Raw genomic sequence first — 17934 nt, forward strand, 5'->3', positions numbered from 1 at the left:
GGCTCTAACTCGTCTTAATTTCATGAAAGGTGAGAGAGGTGAGGAAGCTGCAGAATTAAAGTTTGAAGCTAGCAGAGGTTGGTCCCTGAGGTTTAAGGAAAGAAGCCTTCTCCATAAACTACAAGTACAAGGTGAAGCTGGATCTTCTGGATAACATGCTGAAGCTTCTACGTCATTCAGCACTTGCTTCAGCATGTTTTCCAGAAGGTCTAGCTAAGATAATGGATGAAGGTGGCTACACAAAAGGACAGATTTTTAAAGTAGATGGAATAGCCTTCTTTTGGAAGAAGATGCCATCTAGGACTTTTATAGTTAGAGAGAAGTCAGTGCCTGGCTTAAAGGACAGACTGACTCTTGTTAGGGGCTAATGCAGCTGGTAACTAAGTTGAAGCCAATGCCCATTTACCATTTTGAAAATCCTAGAGTCTTTAAGAATTACGCGAAACCTCTTCTGTCTGTGCTATACGAATGGAACAACAAAGCCCGATGGCAGCACCTCTGTTTATAGCATAATTTAATATTTTCAGCCCACTATTGAGACCTTCTGTTGAGAAATAAGATTTCCTTTCAAAATATTGCTGTTATTGACAGTGACCTGTTCACACTAGAGCTCTGATGCAGATGTACAAGGAGATTAATATAGTTTTTATGCCTGTAACACAACATTCATTTTGCAGTCCATGAATCAAGGAATGCTTCCAACTTTTAAGTCTTATCATTTAAGAAATACATTTCATAAGGCTATAACTGCTATAGATAATGATTCCTCTGATGGATCTGGACAAAGTAAATTGAAAACCACTGGAAAGGTTTCACCATTCTAGATGCCATTAGGCACATTTGTAATTCATGGGAGGCTGTCAAAATATCAACATTAACAAGAGTTTGGAAGAAGTTGATTGCAGCCTTCACAGATGACTTTGAAGGGTTCATGACTTCAGTAGAGGAAGTAATTGCAGATATGGTAGAAATAGCAAGGGAACTGGAATTAAAAGTAGAACCTGAAGTTGTGACTGAATTGCTGCAATCTCAGGGTAAAATTTTAGCAGAGCCAGGCATGATGGCTCATGCCTGTAATCTCAACACTTTGGGATATTGAGGTGGGAGGATCGTTTGAGGCCAGGAGTTTGAGGACCAGCCTGAGCAACATAGACCCCATCTCTGAAAAAAATTTAGGTAGGTTTAGTGATACGTGCCTGTAGTCCTAGCTACTCAGGGAGCTGAATGGGAATATCACTTGAGTCCAGGAGGTCAAGACTGCAATGAGCTGTGATCACACCACTGCACTCCAGCCTGGGCAACAGAAGGAGACCCTGTCTCAAAAAAAAAAAAAAAAAAAAGCAAAAACTTCAGCAAATAAGGAGTTGCTTCTTAAAGGATGAGCAATGAATGTGGTTTCTTAAGGTGGAATCTACGCCTGGTGAAGATGCAGTGAACATGGTTGAAATTAAAACAAAGGATTTAGAATAGTCCATAAACTTAGTTGTTAGAGCACTGGCAGGGTTTGAGAGGACTGGCTCCAATTTTGAAAGAAGTTCTAAATTCTATCAAATAGAATTACATGGTATAGAGAAATCTCACATAAAAGGAAGAGGCCATCTGTGTGGCACTCTTCGTTGTTGTCTTATTTTAAGAAATTGCTACAGCCATCCCAGCCTTCAGTAACCTCTACCGTGATCAGTCAGCAGCCAGTAACATGGAGGCAAGATTCTCCATCAGCAAAGAATATGACCTGCTTAAGGCTCAGATTATTGTTACGTTTTAGCAATAATGTGCTTTTTAATTAAGGTATGTACACTCATTTTAGACATAATGCTATTACACAGTTAATAGACCACAGTATGATGTGACCATAACTTGTATAAGCACTGGGAAACAAAAAGTTGTGTTACTCATTTTACTGCAATATTTGCTTTATTGTGGTGGTCTGAAATTGAACCTACGGTATCTCCAAGGTATGCCTATATATGAGACATTTTCTTTATTAATGTATTGATGGATACTTAGGTTGATTTGATAACTAAGCTATTGTGAATAAAGCTACACTTAACATTGGAGTGCAGATAACTCTTCAACATACTGATTTCACATCCTTTGACTATATACACATAAATGGGGTTGGTGGATCATGTGGTAATTTTGTTTCTATATTTTTTCTTTCTTTTTTTAGTTAAAAATTTTTGCTTTTCTTCTCTTTTAATAAAACATTGTCCCAGAATATTTTTAGATATTTGAGGAACCTTCATACCCTTTTCCATAATGGCTGTACTAATTTATGTTCCCACTAGCAGTGTACCAGGCTCCCCTTTTCGCCACTTCTTTACCAAAACTTTTTTTTCTCTCTTTCTGATAATAGACATTCTAGCAGGTGTGAATTGTTATCTCATTATGGCTTTAATTTGCATTTTCCTGATGATTATAGATGTCAAGCACCTTTTTCATTTATCTGTTGGACATTCATATGTCTTCTTTTGAGAAATATCTGTTCAGGTCTTTTGTCCCCTCTGGGTTTTTTCCCCCCCCCAAGAGATGAAGGTCTTACTCTGTTGCCCAGGCTGCAGTCAAACTCCTGGCCTCAAGCCATCCTCCTGCCTCAGCCTCTCAAATAGCTGGGACTACAGGTGTGCACCACTTGTGCCTGGCATGTCCATTTTTTAATTGAGTTGTTTTCTTGCTATTGGGTTATTAGAGTTCTTGATATATTTTGGATATTAACTCCGTATCAGATATACAGATTGCAAATATTATTTCCCAATCCATGGCTTTTCTCTTCACTCTGCTGATTGTATTTTTTGCTATGCAGACATTTTCAGTTTGATGTAATCCCATTTGTTAATTTTTGCTTTTGTTGCCTGTCCCTTTGGTGCTGTGTCCAAAAAAAATCATTGCCCAGACTGATGACATGTAGTTTTCCCCCTGTCTTTTCTTCTAGTGGTTTTATAATGCAGGTCTTATGTTTAAGTCTTTAGTCCATTTTGACCTATTTTTGTATATGGTGTAAGGTAATGGTCCAATTTCATTCTTCTGCATGTAGTTATCTAGTTTTCCCAGCACCATTTTTTGAAGAAACTATCCTTTTCTATTGTGTGTTCCTGGCACCTTTGACAAAAATCAGTTGAGTATAAATGTATGAGTTGATTTCCACGCCTTCTGTTCTATTCCATTGGTCTGTGTTTCTGTTTTTACACCAGTACCTTGCTATTTTGATTACCCTAGCTTTGTAATATAGTTTGAAATCAGGCAGTATGATGTCTCTAGGTTTGTTCTTTCATCTCAAGTTTACTTTGGGTATTTGGGGTTTCTTGGTATTCCTAATGAATTTTAGGGTTTTTTTTCTTTTTTTCTATTTCTGTGAAAAATGACATCAGTATTTTGATAGAGATTGCATTGAATCTGTAGATAATTTTGGGTAGTTTGAACATCTTAACGATTTAAAAATTAAATTAATTTTTCCAATCTGTGAACACTGGGTATCTTACCATTTTTTGTGTGTCTTCAAATTTCTTTCATCAGTGTTTTACAGTTTTATTGTAGAGCTCTTTTACTTCCTTGGTTAAATTTTTGTTTTTAATGAGATGGGGTCTTACTGTGTTGCCCAGGCTGTTCTTAAACTCCTCAGCTCAAACTGTCCTCCCACTCTGGCCTCCCAAATGCTGGGATTACAGACGTGAGCCACCAGCCTGTTTTTTGTTTTGTTTTTTTTTTTTGTAGCAACGATTAATGAGATTGTTTTATTTATTTTTTAAATCAGATCAGATAATTTGTTGTTACTGTATGGAAATGCCACTTCTTTTTGCATTTTAATTTTGTATCCTTCATGTTTAATGTAGTTGTTTATTAGTTCTGTTTCTTTGGTGGAGTCTTTTGTGTTTTCTGTATGTAAGATTGTGTTGTTAGCAAACAGTGACATTTTTACTTCTTCATTTCCTATTTGGATGCCTTTTTATTTCCTTCTTTTGTCCAGTTGCTCTGGCAGGGACTTCTAGTACTATCATAGTTGAGTAGAAGTTGTGAGAGAGTGCATTTTTGTCCTCTTTCTGATCTTAGAGGAAAAGCTTTTAAATTGTCACTGTTGAGTATGATGTTTAGCTCTGGGCTTATCATTTGTGGCCTTTATTGTGTTGAGGTACATTCCTTCTGCACCTAATTTTTTGAGAGTTTTTGTCATGAAAGGATGTTGAATTTTACTTGATGCTTTTTTTGCATCTGTTGAGAGGATCATATGGTTTTGTCCTTAATTTTGTTAATGTGAACAGAATGACATCAGTTAATTTGCACATGTTGAGCCAATCTTGAACCCTTGGCATAATTCCTACTTGATCATACTGGGTGATCCTTTTATTGTGCTGTTAATTTGGTTTGCTAGTATTTTGTGGAGGGTTTTACATTTGTGTTTATCAGGGATAATGACCTATAATTTTTATTATTGTTGTTATTATTTTGTATTTATTTTGCCTGGCATTGGCATCAGGGAACTCCTGGTCTCATAAAAAGAAGAACTTTTCTTTCCTCTTCTGTTCTTTGGAAGAGTTTAAGAAGGATTGGTGTTAGTTTTTCTTTAAATGTTTAGTAGAATGCACCTGTGATGTGATCAAGTTCTGGACTTTTCTTTGATGGGTTGACGGGAGACGTGTGTGTGATTTTTTTTTTTTTTTTTTTTTTTTTTTGAGATGCTCCTGTCACCCAACTCTGGAGTGCAGTGGTGCAATCTCGGCTCACTGCAACTTCTGCCTCCGGGTTTCAAGTGATTCTCCTACTTCAGCCTCCTGAGTAGCTGGGGTAATTTAGTAGAGACAGAGTTTCGCCATGTTGGCAAGGCTGGTCTGGAACACCTGACCTCAAGTGATCTGCCTGCCTTGACCTCCCAAAGTGCTGGGGTTACAGGCATGAGACACCGTGCCTGACCTGATGGGAGACTTTATATTACTGATTTATGTGCTTACCCATCATCAATCTGTTCAGATATTTTATTTCTTCATATTTCAGTTCTGGCAGGTTATCTGTGTTTAGGAATTTATCCATTTCTTCTGGGTTATCCAATTTGTTGGCAGATATCTGCATATTCATCTCTTACAATTATTTGTTTGTGGTATCATTTGTAGTGTCTCTTCTTTAAGTTCTAATTTTATTTTTAGTCTTTGGTTTATTTATTTATTGAGATAGAGACTTTCTCTGTCTCCCAGGCTGGAGTGCCATGGCGCCTCGCAGCTCACTGCAACCTGTGCCCTCCTGGATTTAAGCGATTCTCTTGCCTCAGCCTCTCAAGTAGCTGGGATTATCGGCTTGCTCCACCACAACCAGCTAATTTTTGTATTTTGTAGAGACAGGGTTTTGCCATGTTGGCTAAGCTGGTCTCGAACTCTTGACCTCAAGTGATCCTCCTGCCTCCATCTCCTAAAAGTGCTGGGATTACAGGCATGAGCCACTGCGCCTGGCCCTTCTTTTTCTTAATCTTGCTAAGGATTTGTCAAGTATATTTATCTTTCCAGAAAACTGACCCTTAGTTTTGTTAGTTGTTTTTCCCTGTCATTTTTCTAGTTTATACTTTATTTATTTCTCCTCCGATCTTCATTTCCTTTCTTCTGTTAACTTTGGGCTGAGTTTCTTCTATTTTTAGTTCCTTGATGTATAATAGTAGGTTGTTTATTTGAGAGAGAGAGAGAGAGAGATACGGGGGGAGGAACTGAATGCTGTGATTTTCTCTCTTAGAAATAGTTTTGCTGCATCCCATAAATTTTAGCATATTCTGTTTTTGTATTTGTTTGTCTCAAGATAATTTTTAATTTCTCTTTTGATTTCTTCTTTGACCCATTGTTTTTTCAGGAGCATATTGTTTAATTTCCACAAATTGGTGACTTTTCCAAGATTTCTCCTGTTATTTATTTCTCGTTTCATACTATTGTGATCAGCAAAGATACTTGATATGATTTAATCCACTTGAATTTTTTAAAACTTGCTTTGTAATCTAACATATTATCTATTCTGGGGAATATTCTTTGTGTGCACAAAAAGAATGCATATTCTCTTGCTGTTTGGTAGAGTGTTCTGTACATGTCTTTTAGGTACATTTGGTCTAAGAGACTAAACATTGGTCAGATCCAGTGTTCTTAATTTTCTGTCTGGATGATCTGTCCTTTGTTGAAAGTAGGGTATTGAATCCCCCTATTATTACTGTATTGTAATCTATCTCTCCCTTTACTTTCTTTAATATTTGCTTTCGAAGTCTAAGTGCCTCTGATGTTGAGTATGTATATATTTATAATTATTAATATCCTCTGGATGAATTGACCCTTTTATCATTATGTAACATACTTCTTTGTCTCCTTTTACAGTTTTTGACTTGAAGTCTATTTTGTCTAAGTATAGCTATCCCCATTCTCTTTCGGTTTCTATTTGAGTAGAATTTATTTAAATAAGAATAAATTTGTTTTAATTTTCCTCTATATATTCAAGTAGTTCACTGAACTTTTTAAGTGGATTATTCCAATATTCATCGGTCATTTCATAGATCTGTTTCCTTTGGGTTCATTATTGGAAATTTATTAGTTTCTTTTCGAGATATAATGATTCCCTGCTTCTTCACCATTCTCGTGTATTTGCTTTGGGGTCTGCACATTTGAAGAGACAGCAACCTCTTCTGTGATTTCTGGCCAAGATAGAGCTTCACTATTAAATCTAGCCTCTGATTATGCATGGTTTAGCCTGAAATGACCCCGGGGGGGCAGAGCTTACAGTTGGGTTCTCTAGGTGGCTAGGCCCCTGCCTTTAGGTTCTGAGGTTGGATGATGCTGCTCTCTAGGTTCTGCTGTCTGGCAAGACCACTGGCTGGTCTCTGCAGTCATTCAGAGCTGCTGGCTGGGCACTGCGATAGCCTCTAATTGGGCTGGGTCACAGGATGTGTTCTCTGGCCAGGCAGTATTATCATTTGGGTTCTGAAGTTGGGCAGGGTTGCAGGCTGGCCCCGAAGTTAGGCAGAGTTGTTATTCCAGATGGACAGATTCAGAGGCTATGTTTTATAGAAATGCGTGTTTGAAGCTTGCCCTCCTGCCTGAACGGAGCCTTGGTGTGAGGTCTGGGGCTGGGCCAAGCCCCTGTTTGGCCTCACAGGTTGGGCAGGTCTGTCTTCTAAGGAAGTACACAGTGATAGGTGTCTCCCTGCCTGTGTGGGACCTTGGAGTGGTGTTCGAGGCTGAGCCAAGCCACTGTTTGAACTCTCTGGTTGGGCAGGTCTAGCCCCTGAGCTTTGCTGAAATATGCTGAGGTAGTTGTCTACCAGTCTGGGTGGGGCTTTGGGGTAGGCTCTGAGGCTGAATGTGGAGGTTAGCCATCTAAGGACTGAAGCCAGGTTTAATTTTTTACCATGCTTCTGGAAGCAACCAGCTTGACTTTGCAGGTAGGATATGCCATTGGCTGTTACCTCTAATTGGATGCTACTACTGGCAGGAACACAGAGCTACCACCAACATCTGTAGGCTAGTTGCTATAAGGTCTAACTCCTTTATTTGTTTCTATCCAACCCCAGATGATCTAGCTATGACATTGCCCACATTGTTTCCCTTGAGGTGAGACCTGCGTGAGCTTCCTGGGAAACATTTTAGAACTCTGGGGAAGCTCAGTGCCTGACTGTGGCTTGCTTTTCCCACTGTACAAACTGGATCTAGGGAATTTTCTCTTCGTACCACAAATCAGCTTGGACGGGAACGGATGATGTGCTCAAAGTGAGACTGTTGCTTTTACCCTTCTACTGTAGTTTTTATTTGGTTCTATGGTCCACAGAGGTGTCTCAGCTCATTCCCAAGTTTGGGGGTAAAATGGCATTTTCTTTTCTGTGGCTAGTTGCTACTTAAACTCTCTTTGTGCAGGGGTGTCTGTCTTTTGGGGCTTCTATAACAAATACCTTAGACTGGGTAATTTATAAATAGGAACAATTTATTTTTCATATTTCTGGAGACTGGGAAGTCCAAGATCAAGGCACCAGCAGATTTGGTGTCTGGTAAGGGCTTGATCTCTGCTCCATAGTTGGCACCTTGTTGCTACATCCTTAAATGATGGAACTGGTGAAAAGGACTACCTAGTTCTCTTGATCCCTTTTATAAGGACGTTAATCCCATTCATGAGGGCAGTGGCTAGTTATCTCCTTAAGGCTCTACCTGTTAATGCTGTTACATTGCAGGTTAAGTTTCACCGTGAAATCTGAAGGGATATAAATATGCAAATCATGGCAAGGAATGAAACCTGGGACTTCTATTCCTGCCATCTTACTGATGTCTAAATCAGATTATTTAATTATTTATGAAAATGTATTGAAGTTGCTAGAGAGATGACAGGAATCCAAAAATGATTTAGAATAATAGTCCATTCACAATGTAGGGTTTTTTTGTTTTGTTTTAACTTTTTATTTATTTTCAGTGTTCCATATAGAAAGCATTTCACATTGCTTGGCATGGGAGGTAATTCCTTGCTTGACTTAGGTTAAAAATTTGAGGCCGTGTATCTCAAAGCCACATCCTATAGTTAATTATTTACTTTACCTAGTAATGCTAAACAAAATATATTATGAAAAGTCAAAATAGAAGCAGAGCAATAAACATGTGTATTCCATCGGGTTGAGAGAATTACTGACATAAATGATGATGTATAAATATACAAATATCTTACTAATATGGTGATATGGAGTAATAATTACTGTGTGACAGATTCTATTCTAAATTTTATAACTATATTATTTAATTATCAAAACTATGTTATAAGATAGTTCCATGATTATTTGCATTTTATATACAGAGAAATTGAGGCATTTAGAGACAATGTGTCTTATCTAAGATTATATGAATATATTAGGCTGGTACAAAAGCAATTGCAGTTTTTGCCTTTTTTAATGGCCGAAACCACCTGCAGTTACTTTTGTACCAACTTAATAGTAACAATAGAGCTGGAATTTTATTTTTATTTTCATTTTTGAGACACAGCCTTACTCTGTCACCAAGGCTGGAGTGCAGTGGCATAATCTTGGCTCACTGCCACCTCTGCTTCCCCAGTTCAAGCGATTTTTCTGCCTCAACTTCCTCAGTACCTGGGATTACAGGCACATACCACCTGTCTGGCTAATTGTATGGTTTTGTTTTGTTTTGTTTTTGAGACAGAGTCTCGCTCTGTTGTCCAGTCTGGAGTGCAGTGGCACAATCCCGGCTCACTGCAAGCTCTGCCTCCCGGGTTCACGCCATTCTCCTGCCTCAGCCTCCCGAGTAGCTGAGACTACAGGCGCCCACCACCACACCTGGCTAATTTTTTGTATTTTTAGTAGAGATGGGGTTTCACCGTGTTAGCCAGGATGGTCTCGATCTCCTGCTCTTGTGATCTGCCCACCTCGGCCTCCGAAAGTGCTGGGAGTACGGGCGTGAGCCATCGCTCCTGGCCTAATTGTATGTTTTTTAAGTAGAGACAGGGTTTTCACCATGTTGACCAGGCTGGTCTCAAACTTCTGACCACAAGTGATATACCCACCTAGGCCTCCCAAAGTGCTGGGATTATAGGTGTAAGCCACCACTCCCAGCTGGAGCTGGAATTTAATGTATGCATTCAGATTCTGGAGTCTTTACAGTGCTATTCCTAATTCATCAACCTGAACTGCTTACTTGATTCTTTTTTATTAATTCCTTGGAATTACATCCACAAAACAAATGTTGACCAAAGGAAGGTGAAAAGCAGCTTTGAAGATAGAAATATATCAACATAAAATAATGCTTTAAGTGTTTCTCATTTTTAAAAAAGGATCATAAATACATTAGCACAGTGGAATTTGCCATAAGCATTTTTTCTTTTCCTTTCAAAAAAATATGCTATTTCTACAAAACATATATATGCTCATTGTAGTGATATAGTTGTTTGAAGAAGCAAAAATTTTAAAAAGCCCATATTTCTAATCTTAAACTGTGAATCTCATAGAAGTTTACACATTTATATTGAAAATATGGAACATACATTTCTGATAATCATATAAGCGTATTTATATTTTTTATAAACATCATTTTTGACATTTCTTCAGGCCTGTCTACAAGTCATTTTGCTTGGGCATTTCACTCAGTAGCAGAAGAAGAACTGCTGAACATGTTGCCAGCCATGCAGAAAGATGATCCCACTTGGTCTGAATTAAGAGCTATGGGTGTGGGGTGGTGGGTCCGGAATACTCGCATCTTACGCAAATGCATAGAAAAAGTAAGTGTTTTATTTTTGTATAAGTGAATTAATACTTTTTGGACATTTCTTTAAATGGCATTTCATATCTTCTCTGCCATTACTCCCTTTTGTTTTTGAAGCGGCAAAAGACTTTTGAATAGTCTTTATTTATATTTCATTTATAACGTATTTCAAAATACCTAAAGTTTTAAAATGTGTATTCTAATTCCCAAGTTTTTAATTGACACACTTGTTAGTAGTATATGTCTGATCTTTAGAAAATAATATGTGTATATGTTTAGAAAAATGTAAAAATAGTACAAAATAACTTGTAATGAAAGGCAATAGTCCTATTATTTCTTCTCTGTAACCATTGAAGCCACCACTATAAGTCACTTTTCTTACTATTTTATATATACATGCACACATTATTCATGTACATATTTTTAAAATTTTATTAAACATTCAGTGGATATGTGCCAGCCTTGCATATGAAGGAAATTACTTGTTCAAAACTGTTTCTGTGAATTTTTGATCAATATTTTTTGATTATAGGTAGCTAAAGCAGCCTTTTATAGAAAGAATGATCCTTTAGATGCTGCCATTTTTTACCTTGCAATGAAAAAGAAAGCTGTGATTTGGGGATTATATAGGTAGGTAAAAAAAAAAAAAAAAAAAAAAAAAAGCTTCAATGTGAAAACCTGTTCATAAGAAGTAAATGAATGAAATAAGATTTGTTGTTCTTGATGTTGATTCATGTAGATTCTTAGTTGTTTTGTATTTAAGAGAGAGATTTCATAAGGAAAAAGCCCCAAGTGTTTTTCAGAGTGGAAGAAACCTGATGAGGTCAGTTTAATTAATTTTCAGATTTATCGATCCAGAAACAATATTTTGCTTAAGAACTTCTCATGCTCCTATAAAGCAAAGGTAATGTATTAGTCCGTTTTCATGCTGCTAATAAAGAAATACCTAAGACTGGGCATTTTACAAAAGAAAGAGGTTTATTGGACATACAGTTCCACGTGGCTGGGAAGGCCTCACAATCATGGCAGAAGGTGAAAGGCATGTCTCATGGCAGCAGACAAGACAAAAGAGAGCTTAGGCAGGGAAACTCCTCTTTGTAAAACCATCAAGTCTCTTGAGGCTTATTCACTATCACAAGAATAGCATGGGAAGGACTTGTCCCCATGATTCAGTTACCTCCCACTGGGTCCTTCCCACAGCACGTGGGGATTCAAGATGAGATTTGGGTGGGGACACAGCCAAAACATATCAGGTAACTAAACCAGAAACTTATACTTGGGACATAGAAGGAGAGGAATTAATTGGTGGAGTCTGGAACAGGCACCTACCTCTGTGCTATGGGCCAGCGTACCCCACAAAACTACCTCCTTCCTGTGGGCCCCACCTTCTTTCTGAGCTGAATTCGCTTAGAATTTTTCTCTCTCATTTCTCAGCAAGACTGGTGAACATGATTACCATAAATAGTTCATCATTTGTTTGAATTTATTTTCAGATGACCCACATGAGCAGCAACCTTTGGGGGGAAGAGACTTGATGATTTATGGTGGTTTTGATTCAAGGCACATTCTTTAGATTTTTATCTCTTAGGTCATTCTCAGATGGGCAGGGGTGAAAAGTTACTGATGAGTTTCAATGGTGGCACACAAGTTAATATAAATTAAACATTTTGCATGGATGTAAAAGTAATTTTCACAGTCCTGCTAATGTAGTTTTCTTTGTATTTTGAAAGAAAAACTTTTTGTAATCTCTGAGATTTATGTAACAAATGTTTACTTAATATAATTTTTACTGGGAAAAGAAGCAGATATATAGTAAGGTATGAACTGGCAGATGTTTCTATTGAGCCTTAGCCAAATCCTAACTTAAGAAAATTGATTCTGATGTAAAAAAAATTGTATTCCAAAATTTTCATACCATTTTTTTTTTTTTCGTGTATAGAGCTGAAAAAAACACCAGGATGACACAGTTTTTTGGACACAATTTTGAGGATGAAAGGTGGCGTAAAGCAGCTTTAAAGAATGCTTTTTCTTTGCTAGGCAAACAAAGATTTGAACATTCTGCAGCATTTTTTCTTTTAGCTGGTTGCCTCAGAGATGCAATTGAGGTAATTAATGAAATTTAAATAACAAAGAATAGCAATGTCATCTTTTAAAGCTCTATAGTGCTTAAATTTTAATTTTTTTAAATTCAACTTTATTGGAAATAACACAAGGCCAAATATCTAAAATAACTGTTAATATTTAATAGAGACATTTAAAAATTTGTTAACTTGAATGGTATTTATACAGAATTAAGATTAACCAAATGGTGTTTGTTAGTTGGTTGAGATAGGTAATTGATTTGACTCTTAAGAATATTCAAAAAATTAAAAGGTTTGTCCTACCAATTTAAACTTATTTGAACCCCGTATCTGGCTCTGTATTATTTGATGAATGTTAGAAAATCCTTAACTGATTATTTCTTAGTAAACTTTAAAAAAATTATGAATATTTAAGATATAACATTTGTCTCAAATTGTCCTTTTGCTCAGTTTCATACAAGTAATTCAAAATATCCTTTTAATATGGAGACTCAAGTCTCCCGGGGTGGATGGAAACTAATAGAGGTTCAAGACAAAAATAAAATAATATAGCTTAAATTGATATCATTTAAATTATCCATTATTTCCTCATTTAGTTTAATTTTTGCACATATATATATTTAGTACTAGAAGGTAGATTTGCAAATATTAAATGTTGTCAAGTAGATTTGGTAAAAGCAAGCAGCATATGTTTTGTTTCTTATCCTTCTTTGCTAATTTTGGATATTTATAAAGCCTTATATTTTTCCAGTTATTAGTGAGTTAACTGAATTTATACTAAAATGAAACCTGCTCCTGCTTATTTAAAAACAATTTTTTTTTAAAGGTGTGTCTTGAGAAATTGAATGACATTCAGTTGGCTCTTGTAATAGCAAGACTCTATGAGTCTGAATTTGATACATCTGCAACATATAAATCTATTTTACATAAAAAAGTTTTGGGAATCGATTCTCCTGTCAGCAAACGGTGTTCATTGAACATAAATATGCATCATGATCCTTTTCTTCGGAGCATGGCATATTGGATTTTGGAAGATTATAGTGGTGCTCTGGAAACATTAATAAAGCAACCTATCAGAGAGAATGATGGTAAGCTGCACTTCTAAGATGTTAATGATTAAGAGTATTATTGGTAATTGCTACATGTGCAGATCACTCTATTAGATGGTAAGGGTAATACAAACAAATTGAATTCATGGTCTTTATAACAGTTTTTGGTTGGTTGTTTGGTTTTTTCCTCCAGAAAGATAAATCCTTTGAAAACAAGTAACTTTGGATTTTCTGTTTTTACAAAATAGATTTATTGAACATAAATATTGTCAACACTTGAATGTAAACATATTGAAGAAATACTGCTATAAAACCAGTTTTTAAATCTTAGGTTGAATTTAGTGTGTTTGTCAATCAGTTTTAGAATTCTTATAGTGAAAAATGTGTTCAGTGTAAAAAAAGGTTGACTTAAGTGATACGATTAGAAAATCTTTAGCTAGATAAACTTTTTGACTGTCTTGTTATGAACTGGTAGAGCTTATGTACTCTTTTGAGTCTACTAGTAACTTTTCTTTTAGAAATCCTCTTTGTTAAAGCTTTCTCAGAGGCCAGTATAAAATGGAATTCTTTATATAGATGCGTATAAAAAGGAGATTTACTGTTCAGATATTTTTTCATAGATTGAATTGTGTTTGGTAGCTGATAAAATACATATTATATTATTTGGAATACCAATTGGAAAAGGGTCTAGTTTATAGATTGTGATGTGGTATCATTTAATCAGGAAGTGGCCTTTGTCTTACTTTCTAAACCTTTGAGAAAGCTGGTTGACTCATTTGTTTAAGTCTCCTAGCCATTTAAGCTAAAGATTTTCAAACTAGCCTCTGTGTAATGAAGGAAAATGTAAATGCCTTTTCCAGCCACTTTCTAAGTGTTTTTATTTAAAAAAAAAAAAAAATTTAGATGCCGTATCTTGCTTTGTTGCCCTGACTCATCTCAAACACCTGGCGTCTCATGCCTCAGCCTCCCAAGTAGCTGGGACTACTGGTGCCCCCAACCACACCCAGCTAATTTTTTGTATTTTTAGTAGAGATGGGGTTTCACCGTGTTAGCCAGGATGGTCTTGATCTCCTGACCTTGTGATCTGCCCGCCTCGGCCTCCCAAAGTGCTGGGATTACAGGCGTGAGCCACTGCGCCCGGCCTGAGCCATTGCACCTGACCTTTTCTCATACTTACATGTATTAATGTAAAAATTGTATTTTGATTTGGGACTAGTACATTTGTACATTTTTATATACTTTTATTATCAATTAAACTTGTATTATTCTAGAAGAAAATTGCAAAAAAATAATAATAGTGGCTTTAACCAGAATGATTGGAATGGAGGCAGAGAGAGGTGGTTGGGTTTGGGATATGATTTTAAGATTGATTAGATAGGACTGGATTTGATATGGAGTGTAAAGGAATTAGGAATCAAAGGTAACTCTTGGCTTGTTAGATTGAACAATAGGTAAATGATACGGGGAAGTACTGTTTTAGATCATGAAGCTTTCTCTGATAAGGTGAACTTTGAGCAGAGAACTGGTTGAAATGAGTTAATCAATGTAGATATAGGTAAAGAGTGGTTTTAGTCAAGGGCACGCTAAATAAAAAGGTCCTGAAGCAGTACATGTAAGTAGAAATGAAATGTAGGCTTTTGGATACAGGAGTTTAGATTTTCAGTGTGAAGTTGGGACTGGAGATAGAGATGACGTCCAAGTTATCAGCGTGTAGATGTTATTGAAAGTCATGGGACTATATGAATTCAACTCAGGAAATATATATAGAAAATAAGTCAGCAGTTAAACCCCAGGAGACTCTCAGCGTTCAAAGGTAGAGAAGATGAGGACTAGCAAAGCAGACTGAGGAGAAGTATCCAGGGAAGTAGGAGAAAAAGAACTAAGAGTCTATAACTGGATGTTTTAAATTATCCTAGAATGTTACCTGAAGAGATTTGTTTCAATGGGAAAGAAGCATAATCTTTGTTTTCCTACTTTGTTAGAACATGTCCATTATACATATGATGCTGTCTCTTCAGTGCCATGGATCATTGTGGCCTATTAGTAAAATTTTGTCAAAAGACCCTGTAGATGAAGGTGTCATAGTAGAGAGAAAAGACACTGTGATACACACACACAGTTCAACTCTTGAACAATTTTTCTTGGCTCATAAAATGAATTTACTTTCAGATCAAGTTTTATCAGCCTGTAATCCTACAGTTTTTAATTTCTACAATTATCTAAGAACACATCCTCTTTTGCTGAGACGTCATTTTGGATCATCTGATACATTTTCCACACATATGAGTTTAACAGGAAAAAGTGGACTGGCAGGAACAATTAATTTAAGTGAAAGACGATTATTTTTTACTACTGCCAGTGCTCATTTAAAAGCTGGCTGCCCGATGTTGGCTTTGGAAGTATTATCAAAGATGCCTAAAGTCATCAAGAAAACAAGACCTTTTTGTAGAGCTTCTAGTTTTCTGGATACTAGTAAAGACAGTTCTCCTTCTTCTCCATTAAAGTTGGATGCAAGGGAAGATAAGTCTTCTGCCATTGATTGGTCACAGTCACTGATAAATGGTTTTGGATCTTCTTCAGAGGGTTCCTCAGAGAAGCAATCAAACTCTACTCTTTCTTTTGACTGGAGCCAACCAAGTGTTGTATTTCAGGATGACTCTTTAGAGTTAAAATGGGACAGTGATAATGATGAAGAAAATGAGGATGTCCCTATTTCAATGAAAGAGCTAAAACCTTTACAGAGAAAAACAGATAAAAAGTTAGATGATGTAAGTTCTAACTACACAGAATCTTTCAGCACACTAGATGAAAATGACCTTATAAATCCATCAGAAGATATAATTGCAGTTCAATTAAAATTTAGAGCATGTTTAAAGATTCTCACAGTAGAACTTCGTACTTTATCTACCGGCTATGAAATAGATGGTGGAAAATTGCGTTACCAACTATACCACTGGCTTGAAAAAGAGGTGATAGCTCTTCAGAGGACTTGTGACTTTTGCTCAGATGCTGAAGAACTACAGTCTGCATTTGGCAGAAATGAAGGTGAATTTGGATTAAATGAAGATGCTGAAGATTTGCCTCATCAAATGAAAGTGAAACAACTGAGAGAAAATTTTCAGGAAAAAAGACAGTGGCTCTTGAAGTATCAGTCACTTTTGAGAATGTTTCTTAGTTACTGCATACTTCATGGATCCCATGGTGGGGGTCTTGCATCTGTAAGAATGGAATTGATTTTGCTTTTGCAAGAATCTCAGCAGGTATGTAATTTACTTGATAGTCAAAAATAGTACATGTCTAAATCTGTTTTTGGTGTTGCTTTTCTGGTTTTGAATACTAAGACTTGATTTTCTTCATTACAGTCGCTTTAGGGAATGCTCCCTTTTGTGTGGTCCTTCATATTATGAATTAGTAAAGATGGGTATTTATAGTAGTTTCAGGCAATTCAGTATCAGGCCTTATGACCTGCTTTATTCACACTCCAAAGTGTTGTCTGAATGCCTTGTAGGGTGACAGACTTCTTATTGCAAAAGGATATTGTCTTGTTTTTGTTTTCCTTCTCTGTCCCCCCTCAAATGTCTTTTTTTTTTTTTTTTTTTTTGAGATGGAGTCTTGCTCTGTTGCCTAGGCTGGAGTGCAGTGGCACTGTCTCGGCTCACTGCAAGCTCCGCCTCCCAGGTACAGGCCATTCTCTTGCCTCAGCCTCCTGAGTACCTGGGACTACAGGCGCTCGCCACCAAGCCCAGCTAATTTTTTGTATTTTTAGTAGAGACGGGGTTTCACCATGTTAGCTAGGATGATCTCGATCTCCTGACCTCATGATCCGCCCGCCTCAGCCTCCCAAAGTGCTGAGATTACAGGCGTGAGCCACCGCGCCTGGCCAATGTCTTGTTTTTAAATATGATTATTGGAATGCAGACTTCTTCACATCCCTTCTAACTCTAAGTTTCTATTATGCTTTTATTTTTTAATTGTTTTGAAGTGTTTTAGAGAGCCCTTGATTTACTGAAGTAATGGTTTGTAACTATAAATAGTTGGTTAACGTTTTATCCCTCTTTGTTTTTAAGGAAACGTCAGAACCGCTATTTTCTAGCCCTCTGTCAGAGCAAACCTCAGTGCCTCTCCTCTTTGCTTGTACAGCCAATGCCAAAACAGTAGTTGCCAATCCATTATTGCACCTTAGTAATCTAACACATGATATTCTCCATGCCATAATAAACTTTGATTCACCACCCCACCCTGATATCCAAAGCAATAAAGTAAGTATGCTTGGTTTCAAGCTTTCAATTCATCTATACAGTGATAGAACTGCAAGATAAATATTAAGGTTGTTTTTTTTTTAAAGTAATTTTAAACATCAGACTAAGCATAGCAATTGTTACCTTATCAAGTTTATGTTGATTCCTATTAAAGAAATCTTCTGGTTGTAGACTGGCTTATCTTACTCCTGTTACTTATACCCAATAGAGTTCTTGAAATTTTTTTTTTATCACAGTGCTTATTTAGTCTAGCTGCTTTGAGAAAAATAGGTGAATATGAGTGATTGCTTTAGTAGTACATTTAACCAAAAAGCTCATTGTTTTTTAAATATAGAAATTTAATATT

General features: G+C 36.6%; 1 protein-coding gene across 18 annotated transcripts in view; it reads left to right on the plus strand.

Moving 5' to 3' along the window:
- Nucleotides 1–17934, plus strand: part of DMXL1 (Dmx like 1) — a 174898-nt gene that overhangs the window by 81474 nt on the left and 75490 nt on the right. For 13 of the 18 annotated variants that reach the window (XM_073994088.1, XM_005557571.4, XM_045394140.2 and 10 more), the window contains 6 exons: nucleotides 10046–10215; nucleotides 10732–10829; nucleotides 12139–12304; nucleotides 13107–13368; nucleotides 15499–16589; nucleotides 17397–17588. In XM_073994088.1, the coding sequence (XP_073850189.1) occupies nucleotides 10046–10215; nucleotides 10732–10829; nucleotides 12139–12304; nucleotides 13107–13368; nucleotides 15499–16589; nucleotides 17397–17588 (1979 nt within the window). Of the gene's footprint in view, nucleotides 1–10045; nucleotides 10216–10731; nucleotides 10830–12138; nucleotides 12305–13106; nucleotides 13369–15498; nucleotides 16590–17396; nucleotides 17589–17934 lie in introns of those variants that run through there. The other 5 variants (XM_045394141.2, XM_073994090.1, XM_045394143.2 and 2 more) reach the window with 2 other exon arrangements.

Source organism: Macaca fascicularis, chromosome 6, assembly GCF_037993035.2.
Source record: "Macaca fascicularis isolate 582-1 chromosome 6, T2T-MFA8v1.1".
NCBI classification, from domain to species: Eukaryota; Metazoa; Chordata; class Mammalia; order Primates; family Cercopithecidae; genus Macaca; species Macaca fascicularis.